Source organism: Musa acuminata, chromosome BXJ1-8 (assembly GCF_036884655.1).
Source record: "Musa acuminata AAA Group cultivar baxijiao chromosome BXJ1-8, Cavendish_Baxijiao_AAA, whole genome shotgun sequence".
Taxonomy (NCBI): Eukaryota; Viridiplantae; Streptophyta; class Magnoliopsida; order Zingiberales; family Musaceae; genus Musa; species Musa acuminata.
This window is the reverse complement of record NC_088334.1, coordinates 48362314-48377389: the sequence shown is the minus strand read 5'-3', so window position 1 is coordinate 48377389 and position 15076 is coordinate 48362314. Positions and strand designations below refer to the sequence as shown.

Below are 15076 nucleotides of genomic sequence, written 5' to 3'. Positions count from 1 at the left end.
CATGCATGGGCTAGCCTCGTCAGTCACCTCCCTCTATGCATAAGTTGCCCTATTGAACGTGCTTATATCTCTGTGCGAACTAACCATATCGATTGCCCCCCTCAACGTGCATAATGCCCCTAGGTCAAGAGGTGAAGGTGACTAAAACTAGCATGGACACTCATACTCGTGTTCGCGATATCCCTAAGCCCGATGAGGGCATAAGAGCGGTAACAATGTAAGAAGAAGAAGACGGTAAAATGTTGGTGGATCCAATGAAAATAAAAGTAAAATATTTTTTTTTCATTTTGGTTAAGGACCCTCGATAAAAAAAAGAAAATTTTAGATTAAGAGGTTGTATGAAAAAATATCAAACTTTTAAGTTTTTTTAAATTCTATAAAAAAATTATTTCTCTTCGAAAAAAAGGTAATTCCAAAGTGATTTATTCAGCAACTCCCTACTGAACCAACCAAAAAGCACACCCCCTGGGCGGACGACAATTCTCTCACCATCAGATGGCGGGGCCCGCGATGAGTTATCTCCCTGCGACCACAAATAGGCGGGTGAATAACAGAACTGGGAGTAAAGAAATATAAAGGAGCGCAAGGAGAGACAGGGAGAGAGTTCGGTCACTGTTTGTTAGGGTTTCGTTCGCCATTAGCCTCCTCGCTTCGGCTCTGCTCCTCGTCGACGTGAGCAGGAGGGACCGCAAGGCGTTTCCTTTGTGTTGCATTGTCGGAGAGAGCGAGCGAGGAGAACGATGGCGGCGACTTCGAAGGTTTTCCTGGGTTTGGTGGCCATTGTGGCTTTCATCGTTGCGGTCGCCTTGCCGGCTGTTCAGGCCCAGGCCCCGGCTCCCGCCCCTGCCAGTGATGGTCCGTTCTTCTTTCTTTTCCTTTCTTTTGCTTTCTTACACGGATCTCATGCTTGTTTGTTTCGTTTTCGTCCCAGATTTGGCTCTTTAGACGGTAAAGTTCTGATCTTTATTGTTGTTACCTTGCTCCAAGGAAGTCTGTTCATGTTTCCTTTGCCAAATTCCTGCCTTTGTACGTTTCTGTTAGCTTAGCAGTCTGGAGGTGGTCAAATACATTGTTTAATCTCACCTACAAATCCTGTTGGTTTAGCCCTCAACACGTCCTTATAGATGGAGATCATCTTGGAACACAAAAGAAGCAACTTTGAGAACTACTTGATCCTGAGGCTCTTGAGACAATAAGATTAAAACATTGAGACGTTGGTAGCATATGACGAATCCGTTTGTTCCAAAGCATAATCCCCTTTTGGTGGTTTATGGTGTTGCATAGTAGAATCATATTACCTGGTGCCCCTTTGGCCAGTTGATGAACTACTTGTGCTATTTTTGCAGGGACATCAATTGACCAAGGCATTGCCTATCTACTGATGATGGTGGCTCTGGTCCTCACCTACCTCATCCACCCCCTGGATGCCTCCTCCCTCTACAAGCTCTTCTAGATCGTCTGCACCGAGCAATGAAGAAGGTTGATGTTGGGAGAGGCCAGGGGACGATGGTATTACTGTATTCTTGTTGTGGTTCTTCTTTTGTTGCTTTGTACGCATGTGGACTGGTCAGGGAGTGGGATCTGGACCTGTGGTTGGATCTTTCTTTTGTAGTAGTTGAATTGCTTTGAGTAGCAGCTTTGTTATTGCAAATTTTTTCCGGTGCCTTTTTATTATGCTCAATGCCATCAAAAGATCGTTGTTCTTGTTGTAGTCATTAGGTTGCAACCTATTTATTATGTTCAGATTTAAGAGATGCTACAGCTACAGTTTAGGATTATGGGCTATGCCTCTGATCCTTGGAATACAATTTATTTAGGCTTGTGTTCTTCTCTTGAAGAGATTCTCACATACTTTCCGGACAAGCCTGATTTGGTTTCATATCAACAAATAGTTCTGGCATGAGTCTGATGCAAACAATGAGATGTTCAATTGAGTGGCAGAGGTATATGATCGTTTCTTTGTGATAGTAGAGTCTCTGGCTGAGGGTTTTCACTCTTGCAGCAGTGTGCAAGACTTGGAAATATATTGGGGATGGCTGTGTGATGTTCATTATTCCCTCTCATGACAATAGGGCTCTTGGTCAGGCATAACACTGCTGCAGCAGTGACTGAGATGTAAAATGTCTTAGAGATGTCAGCGTGCAGCAGCAGGCAGCAAGTGGTAGTGGACAAAGTATGTTGTCATTGCATGTTCCGAGTCACATGGTGGGGAACAGAGGGAGCAGAGCAAGCTTCTTCAATTTACCCAATTTACCATAGACATACTTCATCTACAAGGAAATATCTCCAAGTCATGAGGTAAGTCTGCCTAGGTTGACTAGTACCAGTATCAGTCACATGAATAGGGAATGATAATGATTTCTCTCCGTGGATATATCCTCCAGTTAAGATGCAGTGTGTATAGTCAAGAGGTCAGAAGTTATAAGCCCCGGTTATGCACGTTTGGGCGGAAGGATGGAAATTAAAACATATTGATATGTATTCTTGCATGAATAGGGAATGATACAACATTGACCACTCTACCTACCTATAAAACTTGCAACTATTGATATGTATTCTTGCATCAATCTATATGGTGTATACAGGCCAAATGCATCGAGTCAAATGACTGCTAAAAACACCGAGCAGCACCAATCATTATCTTACCAATCACCAACCATGACATCTTTTTCAATGAAATAAATCAAATGACAGTGCTAGCAAGATCATGTGCCAAGAAACAATGTGTTCAAGATTCAGATATAAATTTTTCATACCAACAATCAAACACATGTTCCCTGAGGGGTTTGTGGAGGCTTTCCTTCCTAACCTTCTAATAAATTAAGGGAAGCAAGCACAGATCATTTCAATCTTCAAATAAACAGACAAGAAGCAACCACCACACATAACAGAGAAGCCCCCATCAACCGTCTCTCTAAGACAACATTAGCCCATTGCATACCTCTGGGTCCAGCTCCTTGCAGTGGTCTCATACTTGGTCCTATCTGTCTTGTACATGTGGGCGATCTCTGGGACCAATGGGTCATCTGGGTTTGGGTCAGTTAAGAGGGAGCAGATTGACAGCAGCACCTGTAAGAGAAAGGAACTGTTGCTGTGATCCCATTTTGTAGAAACAATGATGTAATTTCGGTAAGACAGCAAAAGAAACAACAATCACATTCATGAGGCTGTGCTCTATGTTTCATGAAGCAATCACCTATACTAACTAATAGGCTTTAGTAAAAATTCTGACCAACTTGGATCCTTCCTTCTCGCGGTGCAGACAAATTGAACCAACTGGCCAATAATGTTTATGCATCTATTGACCAGAAAGGACTGGCCAAGGCATGAATATAGCAAAAATAATTTGTACTATAGTGATGCTAAGTCACCTCTCTTACTGGCATCACCAATATGACTAGCATAGTGTAAATTGGATAAGCAAGAGAACCCAACTGTTAAAGGATAATTGATGCAAGGAAAAGAAATAGTAACCTTGGAAATAGTCAAAGCAGGACTCCATTGTTCTTTTAAGATGTCCAAGCAAATGCTCCCATTGCTGTTAATATTTGGATGGAAAACCTTTGTCTTGAAAGCAACCTGCAGAAGACTCAATAAGTTGGACAAATCATAGAATCTACTATTGGACGCTCATCCATACATGAACATGTCAACCAGAATAACAGTGTTATGATGTTTACATGAGGATTCAGAATGTGCAAACCCATAAACTGATGTCAATGGATTTCATCCACAAAAAAAAAAAAAGAGCCTATTATGAAAAGATGTTCCATGTGTTTTATCTTCAGGAATAAGTGGAGCCACATACCATACATGGCCCAGGTTTTGAATGTGAAAAGATTATTCATGATTTATCCAACAGAACTTAAAAAGGAAAATAAGCATAAAAGAATATCATGACCCACACAAGATCATGTTACTATATTTAACTAAAAACCTGGTGTTATGATTATATATTATATTCCATATGGATTAAGAAAAATTAGCCAGCATCTAAAGTATGGCTTAAATAATTCAGTTGAGCACAAGCTCCAAACTTGGTCCAGATTATGATCCACACAAGTTTGTGCCGCCATATGGAATCTGAACCGATACATGAACATGGCCTAGCTTGAAGAATGGATCAGCAATTGATACTGTTGAACTACAAAGAGTGAGCTCCCGTCAAAGGCAATTTATTTTATGCCAACAATACCTTAGGTGGCTTAAATGGATAGTCTGGAGGAAAGTGGATAGTGACAAGAAAAACTCCCCCTGCATATGGACTGTCTGGTGGACCCATTATTGTTGCTTGCCAATGGAACATGTCTTCAGCGACCGGTCCTGTGAGAAAACGAGCCATTCAGGATAGTAATTTTAGTTAGGCTTGTCATTTGATACCTTATACAAAAATTAATTCAGGTTTAAAACAAACACATGAGATTGGAAAGTTTACCTACAACCAACCAAGATTGCCGAGCATGCTAGCAAGTCAAATCTACAGGACACTCAATAATTTTACTAATGACAACATATGCTTTCAGCCTTATCAGTACAAGTAATTTTCTTTTTATTGCACACCTTAATACTAATGTTCCATCTAGGTCTGTACTTAATGACAAACACTTCCCATACAACGTGCATCTTTCCCATGAATATAATCTACCTTAGTATCCAACAAAAATGATCTAAAATAAATAAATGGAATTAACAATCATGAGCAACTTTACAAGAAACAAAAAGAAAAGTAAAACAGCAAAAAAAGAGATATCCATGGCATATAGTTGCATATCTTAAGGTCACTAATATGATTAGCAAGAACTATATCAGGAGGCACCATAAACATTTCCTGAGAACTTCACCATCCTTTCAGACCGTATGACTCGAGATGCAAGCAATGAATATAGTGTACAGAATTGGATGATAAAATAGAACGTATACTTCCTTTGATAGGCATGCCAATCCTACAAGACTGAGCAAAGCAAGCAGCTCAAATATAAGTTAATGTGAGGTAGTCTCGACGGCACAAACAACTGCGTGTTCTCAGCCTAATAAGATTCCAACAAGCTATGACCATTGCACAATTGGATTCAGATATAAAAGTGAGGAGACATATCAAGGAGCAGATTGATATACGAGGAGACGGGAGATTGGAGGCACCTGCGCTACAAGACGTCGGGGGGTCCCGCTGGAGATCCTTCAGCTCCTTGATGATACGCCTCGAAGCCATGGATTGGGCGATGACCTAATCATTGCCCAAAAAAAATAGCCACCACAAATCGATCCAAATGATTCAGAAAGAACGCGAAATCAACAAGGGAGAGGGAGATCCAACAGGAGCGATTGCGGAGGAAGAGAGACGGGATCTACCTAATTCAAGATCAAGAAGGGAAAGGAGATCGATCGAACGAGAACGATTCCCTCCCTCCTCTGCGTCGCGGTCGGACGAGGAAAAGGGAAAGGGAGAAGTGAGCGGCATTCGCACGCAAGGGTCGATCTTAAATACCAGTAGTGCTTGATGACACGACTTTGCACACAACAACCGACGGCATGGCCCCCATCAAACGGCGCGAGTCAAGTCGTGCCCTACGGAAACGTTGTGTTTGACCGTGTTCAAGACGCGCCAGGAATAGGGGTGGGCACGCTGCGGTACCACAGAGTCGCCCGTCGCAACCTGTGGCTCGGCCAGAAGCAACATCTCAAACGTGTTTGAACGCGCCGGGAGGGTGACGTCGCCACGCTGCTGTACCACAAAGTCGAACTTGTGGCTCGGGCGAGACGCGGGCAAAGGCAACTTCTCAAACGCGCCTCAACTTACGGACGCATCACGTCCCCTCTTTTCTAAATTTGGACGTGTTAAAATATAAGAAACAAAATTAAAAGTACGAAAATTCTTCCTATACAAAGAAAATATAAAGCAAATGGGCTTCACATATCTTGACAAAATGATTTGTCAACCTTCTACCTTACATTCCAAGGTTACAAATTCAGTTCAGCTAATAAAAATCTTTCAAACACTAATCTTAGATCATCCAAGTTCGTAAACGAACGAACAAAGTTTTAACATATTCACTTATTTACAGAGAAGGCAGCAACAAGAGTGGCACAGTTGTGTCCACCATCAAGACTTTATGCACAAAATTCAAGTTATGATCAGCCCAATCTTGAATTCTTGGCCGAAGAATGAAGCGTTTCTTGTGACTTTTGTCCATCCATTCTGCAGGTCCTGCAAATTACATGTACATTAATTTCTTGTTGCTGTCAAATACTGCAATTGTACAATTTATAATTCTGGTTTTACACTGGTTCACAGAGAATGAGGATTTCGTTAAGTGGATGACAACCAACCTTCATTAACAAGAGACGCAAGATTATCCTGTCTCACCTCATGGTTTAAAGATCCTGCAAACCACAGGAAAGATCATAAAAGAAAGGCATGCAATCAACATGGCAGTCAAGAGAGACCATATATTCTGTGGAGAATTTTGGGCAACAGACCGGTGATGCTAAATCTAACAAATGCAGTATGAAAAAGAGTCAAAAGTTATGCATCTTGAAGTTAAAATGAACATGTTCAATTTTCGATTGTCATTTCCTGCTATGCAGATTTCATTATGTAACAATTTATAACGTATTACTGATTCCCAATGTCTGGACTAGAAAAGAGGGGGCAATCTTCTTCCAGTCCAGTGACAAATATCTTTTGACATTTGCCGTAGTGAAGAATCGACTCCTTCCGTAGTTGCACTTGCTACTCACGTGTTTCTGATACTGGCCGCGGACTAAAAAGAGCATAAGGTAAGATAAGATGCTTTATTCAACTTCTGTAGAGTGAAGACATTTTATATGATTAAGAACAGCATAAATCTTGAATGCATGGTCAAGGTCTCAATTCTTGATATGGTGCCGGTACCAGTGTGATACCAGTACTCTGTAGGGTCATCTTGGGCATCCTGGTCAAGTGTTAAGCTTCAATTATGTTTGGTAATCAAAGGTAGCTTTTCATTTTTCGCTTTATTTTGGAGTTCTAACAAAATTAAGAAGTGGATTGCAGATTGAACCTTTATCAATAAGAGACTCATTCGATACAAAAAATAAGCCCTGCAACTGGTTTTTAATTTGTCATTGGAAAAAGAGCAGCTAGCTTCTGCCTTCCCCATTAATCCTTCTCTAATCTTTTCTACTCCATCCTTTCTCTTCACTATCTTTTTTTCTCCTAATACCATCATCATGGTACTTTCTTCATATTGCCGAAATCGGAAACTGGTTCAAGTCATTTTTCGATCATATTAACCCCTGATTGGGAATGTTTCATCCTAAAACTTCCCAGCAAAGCTCAGGAGCACAACCCCAATAACAGTTGGTATGTTATGCTGGTTATGCTCATACACAGGAAACTGAGATTATTACCCTACAAATGCACTTATTATTCCCAAAGTGTAAATTAGAAGTGAAGGAGCCTACAGATTGTAGTGCAGCCATCAACTTGTGTCCACCACAACAATCATAAAAATAGTCAACAACCATAACTTTTTTTGATAAATCAAAATAAACATGTCAGTTTATTTCTTATTTGGCCGAAGCAGAAGTGAGAGGTGTCACTGAGATGAGTGATTTCTTTCCTAATCAACACATGCTCAACACAAGAACCATACAAAATTCCAACTCATAAATTTAGGTTGGAAGCAGATTGTGATCATTACCATTTTCTGTTCCTAATCAACAGAAACAAATTGAAAATCTTAGAGAAGTTAGTGGTTTGGGAGATTACGTGAAGTAGGGTTGATAATTGAAGATGTGAGGCAGCTTAAAATCCCCCAACCTCTGCGACTGAGTTGTACTTCACTTAAGAATCAAGATTTTTTGCACTTTGGCTCTTAGATCGAAATGCTCCAACTTGAATACCTCAATCAAAAATTGATTTTTTTTTGTCAGAAAAAAAAATTGGACGAAGAACGTTAAACAAGAAACACATTTCGTAGACATAATTACACCATCAAACAAATCGATTTGTCGCGCATCTTTCGGGAAGAATTCTAATTGCTACCAGATTTACTCGATGTTACCTGAAGTGGAGCTAAGATCTCAAGACGCATCTTCGTTGGAACGAAGAAGAGGACCTCAGGCAATGGGGTGTTTTGGGAGGATGCGGAGGGCTATCTTGGAATCTGACGGTGAGCTTTTGCTTTAGTGATTCGAGGGTTTTATCGAATTCCTTAAACTGTTCGGATCAAACCGGGTTCGTCGCCTTGGTAGGTCGGTTCGGGCTGCCCGGTTCAACAGCTAGTGCTTATATTTCTGGTCTCGAGACAAAACCCGTAACCCATTGGCCTCTTTCCCTCGCGCTACAGCTCCCTCGAGTTCACCGGATTCCGGTGGACGGTCGGCCTCCTAACGACGTGCATATCCCTGCGCTTCTCCTCCCTTTTTCTGATCTGTTTGATCTGATTTTGATTGCAAGATGGCATCTTTCCCCGCAGATGAGGCAAATTCGTGGGGGCAGATTAGAGGCGTCGGATGGATTCTTCTGCTCGTTCTCTTCAAGCTTCGATCCTCTCTTTCCGCGTTGGGGGCAGATTAGAGGCGTCGGATGGATTCTTCGGCTCGTTCTCTTCAAGAAGATGTAAGGAATTCCTTTTCTTCACTGCTGCTGTATATGGACCAAGAGGCTGGAACACTTCTGTTCCATCTTCTTGCTTACCCCTTCGAAAAGGAACTCCTTTCAAGTGCATTCAGTAGTTGATCAAGTTTGTCAAACCTGACCCAAAGATCTAGGACAAATGTTGAGTGGGCTGCAATTGGTCCCCAGCTCTGTGTCTGGCTCTTGTTCATATGCACAAGAAGAAGTCATCTTTCTGAACTTGGTTTGGATTCATGCACAGATGAATGGTGCATTCATCATCTCAGTACACCATGCAAGGAAGAAAAGGAAAGAAATTTACTTTAAACATGGAAAAGGACAGCGTGTGGAATGCTGAATGGAAAGAGACTTACAGTCTCACCCACCAGCTGACATCCATTGATCAGTAATTGGTAGTTGCCTTGGGCTCCACTCATAATTGACACACAAGAAGCCAGATGTGGCATCAGATTTCACTGTCTTCCCTACCAGATCTTTGCCTGCAGTGTCCTTGATCAGTAGTTGGTAGTTGCTCTTCATATTTAACTGTCCTCCCTACCAAATCTATGACAGATCTTGTTGGCCGAAGATATGAAGAGCAGAGAAGAAAAAACCTATTTCCACCTCAAACATCTACAGTGTCCTTTTAATTTGCCTGCTCTCAACATTTGATCTTTCATGGGGCAACTCACCACCATGCATCATATGGATTTGGAAAAGAAAGAACACCTGCCAGATAACTTATGGGTACTCTGTTCCTTCCTACAGAAAATTGCAAATCATGTCAGAGGGAACTTGAGCTGCTCTCTTGCAATTAGAACTATTGCACAAGGGTGGATAAATCAATGTCAGACAAGGCATCATCCATTTGAATCTTGGCTGACATATCTTCCAAGAAAATAAACAGGAGAGGAGTCAGCCTGCTATGGCCTTGAATCTTTACAGAGTTACACAAGCCCCACATGACATGTTGCAAACATTGTCATCATGTGAGCCATTGATTTTCCATGTTGCATGCAGAGCTGATGCCATCAATCTAATTATCATGCAACTGGAAACATATGCAAATGGACTGTGCAAGTCATTCATAACTCACCATGAAATGTATCGACATTCATCCGGTATACGATCAATGTTTGATAAAAATATCGATCGATTGGAAGACGACGAATAAAGTTCAGTGAAGACAGAAAAGTTGCTAATCTATAGAAGAGATATGCTAATGGCACAAACTTGAAGCAGCCTCCAAGGTGTAACAGAAACATTACTTTAAGCTGCACATTTTGAGACATTAAAGCAGAAAGCTATGTTCCTTGTACAGCCTAGTAAATATAAAGCAGTAAAGGAGGATAGAAATGTAGACAAGAACAAAGCTACAATTTGATGCATGATGTAGACTGGATTAAACGTCTGCAACCCTGATTCTTCTGGGACAATGTTCAATTTTAGCTACTGCAATGAGAGCCACACAGGAATGCTTTCACTTAATGGGGACCTAAAACAAAAGCCCTGAAGGTAATGCACCTATCACCACTGAAACAACAAGAAGACCAAAGACAAAGCAGATGGGCACAAACAAGTAAAAAGAACTCCAGAAAGGGAATTAAGGGCAAATTCTGCTACTGATTACTAACAAAGCCAGCAAACATGAGATCCAGAAGAAAGCTCAAGATGATAATGTTTGAACCCTTTTTCTTTTATAGGAGAACCTGTCGTTTTAAACACTTGCCATTCCATATGTCACTTTGTGCCATCACATGATCAAGATAAAGGAAAAAAAGAAGAGAAAACCTCAAATAACACGACACATGATTTTTCTGTACCAAGAAACCAGCACCTGAAACCCTACAAAAATTTAAAGACACTTTAGCAAACTGTAACTCGGTTCCAACACTAGAGAACAGCAGAGATCAGGAGACCATTTCAAGCCGAGGTTCAAAGCAGAAACCGGTAAAAAGCTGGAGAGGGAATCGTTTGGTCACAGGGCACTTAGCAGACCATTTCCACTGCTTCTGGCTCATGTCAAAAACAAGCAAAGCTGTAGCCCCATAGCTCTGTATAAAGATCAAGTCCTCGGTACCGCTGCTCGCAAAGACATCATCCAACTCACCAAACCCCTGGAAGAACCTGTGAGGCACACGAGCAACCTCTACCCACTCTCCTGCATCAAGTTCCCAAATGCCAATCCCTTTGATGATGTCCGGCTTGTCATACTTTGCAATTCCACCAACCATCACTAGTCTTTCTTTGAGGTTGATCAGCCGACCGCAGGTGAGGGAACAGGGTACCGGTATGGTCACCTGCATCGACGAAACATGTGGTGTTGTGGCTGAGATATCATACATCATCAGTCTATGTCGGAGGTCAGCATTTCCCACAACACCGGTAGAATGAATCAAACAATATAGTACTCCATTGCAGATCACACTTTCATCACCTCCCCTCCATCCAGACAAAACCGTATTTATGGAAGATTCCCATGACTCACTCTCAGAATTGTATGTGTGAATGGAGAAGTTCCACTGTGAAAAATCATCAGGCACCTGTTTAGATTTGATGACAACTATCGTATAACGGTGAGAACTTCTATCTACAGAGATGGCAAGAGAACTGTAATCAGGGAAAACAACACCCGGAGGCTCCAAAATCCTTTTCCAGTCTCTTATAATTGGGTTGCAAACAAAAATACGGCTCCGAGTATCATTGTCCATGAAGCAAACTAATCCATTGGAAGAAGAAACGAACCAATTACTTTTCTCGATACAAGGGAGATCAATGTTATACCATTTCCGAAGAACCGGATCATATGCGTAACCTGTTGCAGCCTCATTAAAGGTAAACATGAAGTACCATGGCTTCTGTGGTAACTTGTTTGCCCATATAAACCTCATCGAGTGGATGATATGATACCAAACTTTACACACAGATGCAGCCCTGATGACGCTTGCAATGGGCAGAAAAGAGAATATTTTCTCTAAAACGTCATCAGGAAGAATGCTGTCCAAGGAAACCATAGATACTGTCACTCGATTGTTACCCTCAGAGACATGTTTGCGCTCGATATCCTTGCTTCCAGAGTAGCTAGCAGACAGAGATTCCCATGATTGGTCACTCTCCATGAGAGAGGACAAATTGTTCTGTAGAGAGTGGAAAAAGAACATGAAGGATGAAGCATTTCATATCTAAATACACGATATTAAGACCAAGCAGTATGTAATATGGATGCATCGAAGTGAATAAAGTCAAACTACTAGTACAAAAAACTTGATTACTAGAACCAGAAAACACAAGAACAATGTCAGGAAAGAGGAATCTATACCTAAAATGCCTCTGAATTCGAATGAAAAAGATCTATAAAATAAACATCGGAAAAGAAGAGGTCATAGGACATTTCACAACAAAGGTACTGAATTATACATCAAATTGCCAGCAAATGTTGGGTGTAAGCCATATTGCCAACGGGGGCAAATCACCTCCAATTCAAGATCAGCATCCATGGTTGGGCCAGAAGATATTGAAGACAGGAATTGGGATATTCATTCCAAAGCAAATATTACCTGTTCACGGACGGCAGGCAGAATTGAAAACCTAGAGACAAGGACGAGAAAGACAGGATAAACAAGCTTCGAGCCATACCGCTGCAGAAGAAGAAAGAGACGCCAAGATCCGATCTTTTCGGTTCCGCTCGGCCCAAACCCCCAACTTTCCCTTATTCGTCCCACCAAAATATAACCAGAGCTCCGAGTCGGGCGCGATAATGGCGGAGAGAGGTTGTTGGCACGAACCGCTTTTGTTCGCATCCCACCGCGGAAGGGAGCGCGGGAGTGGGAAGCGGGCGGCCGTGCGGGCTTCCGCAGTACTTATCTTACAGCTTCTGATCCGGCCACAGAAAACGACACCCAAAAGAAGGCAGCTTTGCTTCGGGATCGAGATTGACAGTCCCCAAGAGATAAAAAAGGAGCAAAATGAAACAGTCCTCTCGGCTGCTCGAAAGCAAACAACCAAATAGACAGGCAGAGAACACCAAACGGGAAGCGGATTTCTTCAGTGCCGTTTGGTTTCAGCGCAGCGAGCGAGAGAGAGAGAGAGAGAAAGGGGTGCGCGTGATGTGTGTGTGTGTGTATATATATATATATATATATATATATATATAGATATATATTGTTGAGACCTAAACATCTCTGACCAGAGCAGAGGATCCAACTTAGCGCAGCTTCGTACACACCACTGTGAGGAGTTGGTTTTTCTTGCAAGCTTTTCCCCGACCTTTTGACGTCACCATTCCTTGTCTGATCCTCCAAAAAGCCTGTACCTACTTCTTCTCAACCTTTCATTACTGTTCTATAAGGTTTCTGACACGGATGCATTCCACTGATTCTGGTTCGGAAGAACTTTTAACAGCATCATGTTGGTTTTCTCCTTACCGAGTTCTGAGACCCAACAAATCTGCCCATTAACATGACTGTCTGTGTTTATCTTGTATTTTGTCTCACTCAACCTTTAATTTATGATTTGCTGCTCACCGCAGAAAGGAATACGAAGAAGAGCTTTGAGAATACATAATTCGATGTGATCAGTCCATGGAATATTTTTAGTATATGAATATTTGGTGAATTTATTATTTACGCCAATATCATAAGACACCCTTTCATTACACCTAACCAAAGTTTCATAATCGACATATTCGGGTTACTAAATTTTCAAAAATAGAATCGAAATTGAAACAGGACGATTTCGATTTTTTTTAATTTAAAAATAATTTAAAATAAAAAATTATAATTTATTTATAATTATTTTTTAAAATCTGAACTATCGTTTCGAGAATTATCGATTTTAAATTTCAAAACTCCAATTCGATTTAGAATCCACTAATTATCGAACTGATTTGAAGTTTTAGTTCGAGTCCAATCGATTCCGACCGTATTACAGCGAGCGCTGCCTTTGATTTCAATCGTTTCACGGGACGGCTTTATGCAATCTTTATTTTATTGGGACGCATCGTCACATCAATCTGGAACACGTTTCTATCACCGTCCCGCCTTATTCATGACCTCGTAATCGGAAGCACACTTATAGTAGTTAGTACATCGCCATCTCAAACACTGTTCCTCACGGCGGCGCCGTACCCGCTGTTGAGATCGTAGTATCTGCTCCACAGCATGATGCCGCCGTAGTTGGACGCAGTCTTGATCGCCGGCAGCACCTGGGAGGTGAGGTCGTCGGGCGGGATGTACCCGCTCCCGGCCGCGTCCTGCGAGGCCGGCAGCCCCAGGAAGACGGTCGACGACGGCAAGCTCGACGTCCACGTCCCCCATGCGCTGCTCAGGCCGCTGACCCCCGACGAGTAGTCGCAGCTGGGGTTGTTGTAGAACTGCACCCACACGTAGTCGAAGAGCCCCGTCTGCAGCGCGTTCCCCAAGGACTGGTCCGGGTAGGGGCACTGCGGCGCCGCCGAGAGGTACAGCTTGGTCCCCGCCTGGCTGCCCAAGTCGGAGAGCTGCTTCGCCAGCTCGTCGTAGTGGTCGGGGCCGCCATGCTCGATGTCGAAGTCGATGCCGTCGAGGACGGCGTCGCCCAGCGGGCGGGAGCTGGACGAGCCGCCGAGGTAGTTGTCCCACAGATACGTCGCCACGCTCGCGGCGTCGTCGGAGGAGGACAGGGAGTAGCTGCTGGAGTCGCCACCGAGGGAGAGCAGCACCTTGATGCCCTGGGACTGGCAGGCGCGGATGTCGGAGCTGAGGCCGGTGCAGGTGCCGGAGGGGGGATCGCAGTGGCCCGCCAGGTTGAGGACGGGGGTTTGCCCGTTGCCGAAGGTGGTGAGGAAAGCCAGCATCACGTACGAGTAGATGCCAGAGTTGCAGGTGTCGGCAAGGCCGCCCTCGTTGCCGTTCTGGCCCCAGTACACGGCGATGCTGCCAGCGTGGGAGCCGGCAGAGAAGGCGAAGACGAGGAGGGCGACGAGGAGGAGGGAGGAGAGGTTACGGGAGGCCATGGTGGATTGCCTGTGACGATTGGCGAAGGCCTCGTTCATGTTATATAGGGAAGGAGGGTGGGATGGGACCTGCACCAGAGAAGAGGAGATGACAGGGGGAGGCTGCGCTTTGGGATGAAGACATGAAGACTTTGACTAACTGTTGGATGACTCTTAGAAGAGGCGCTCATCTACTCATCATCTTTGCATCGTATAATTTATTTGTATTGCTGTAGTGTTTTTCTGTAACTCATGTGCTTAAGTGATTTCCAGCTTTCTTTGAGGTTAAGCATGAGAAGAAACGTATCCTCGAAGTATATAAAATCTTACAATCTATTATATTTCTGTGGCGCGCTCCGCCGCGAGCAGACTTCTTCGAGTCTGCTTCGCGAACGGTTGACACCGCGTCATTCACGCCTTCATTTATTTGGTCTTCCTCCATGGTCGATGCACCAGCGACCAACTGAGACAGTCGACTTGTGAGGGATCGAGTCGTCTCTGTGCAA

The 15076-nt window shown here is 43.1% G+C and overlaps 4 protein-coding genes across 8 annotated transcripts; 1 reads left to right on the top strand and 3 right to left on the bottom strand.

Moving 5' to 3' along the window:
- The first annotated feature begins 574 nt into the window (after positions 1–574).
- On the top strand, positions 575–1674 carry LOC135588431 (arabinogalactan protein 41-like). Its single transcript, XM_065080555.1, has 2 exons — positions 575–855; positions 1347–1674. Exons 1-2 carry the CDS (start codon positions 741–743, stop codon positions 1451–1453), a joined length of 222 nt encoding a protein of 73 aa, XP_064936627.1. The 5' UTR covers positions 575–740; the 3' UTR covers positions 1454–1674.
- A 1051-nt stretch (positions 1675–2725) lies between these two features.
- Positions 2726–5495, bottom strand: LOC135588430 (ubiquitin-conjugating enzyme E2-17 kDa-like). The gene is made up of 5 exons (XM_065080554.1): positions 5350–5495; positions 5140–5224; positions 4196–4323; positions 3475–3579; positions 2726–3069 (listed from the first exon to the last, which is right to left on the bottom strand). The coding sequence occupies exons 2-5, from the start codon at positions 5207–5209 to the stop codon at positions 2926–2928; spliced, it is 447 nt and encodes a 148-aa protein (XP_064936626.1). The 5' UTR covers positions 5210–5224; positions 5350–5495; the 3' UTR covers positions 2726–2925.
- Positions 5496–5892: 397 nt separating this feature from the next.
- On the bottom strand, positions 5893–12716 carry LOC135588428 (F-box/kelch-repeat protein At3g61590-like). Of its 5 annotated transcripts, none has more exons than XM_065080553.1 (6): positions 12236–12716; positions 12017–12156; positions 8046–11736; positions 7751–7875; positions 6328–6381; positions 5893–6205 (listed from the first exon to the last, which is right to left on the bottom strand). In XM_065080553.1, exon 3 carries the CDS (start codon positions 11716–11718, stop codon positions 10510–10512), a length of 1209 nt encoding a protein of 402 aa, XP_064936625.1. In that variant the 5' UTR covers positions 11719–11736; positions 12017–12156; positions 12236–12716; the 3' UTR covers positions 5893–6205; positions 6328–6381; positions 7751–7875; positions 8046–10509. The 5 variants fall into 5 exon arrangements, with proteins under 5 accessions (XP_064936625.1, XP_064936622.1, XP_064936621.1 ...); XM_065080550.1 differs by having other exon boundaries at positions 7751–7884; positions 12073–12156; XM_065080549.1 differs by having other exon boundaries at positions 12073–12156.
- An 851-nt stretch (positions 12717–13567) lies between these two features.
- Positions 13568–14645, bottom strand: LOC103996071 (acidic endochitinase SE2-like). Its single transcript, XM_009416886.3, has one exon. The coding sequence runs from the start codon at positions 14628–14630 to the stop codon at positions 13695–13697; it is 936 nt and encodes a 311-aa protein (XP_009415161.2). The 5' UTR covers positions 14631–14645; the 3' UTR covers positions 13568–13694.
- Between the last annotated feature and the right edge of the window lie 431 nt (positions 14646–15076).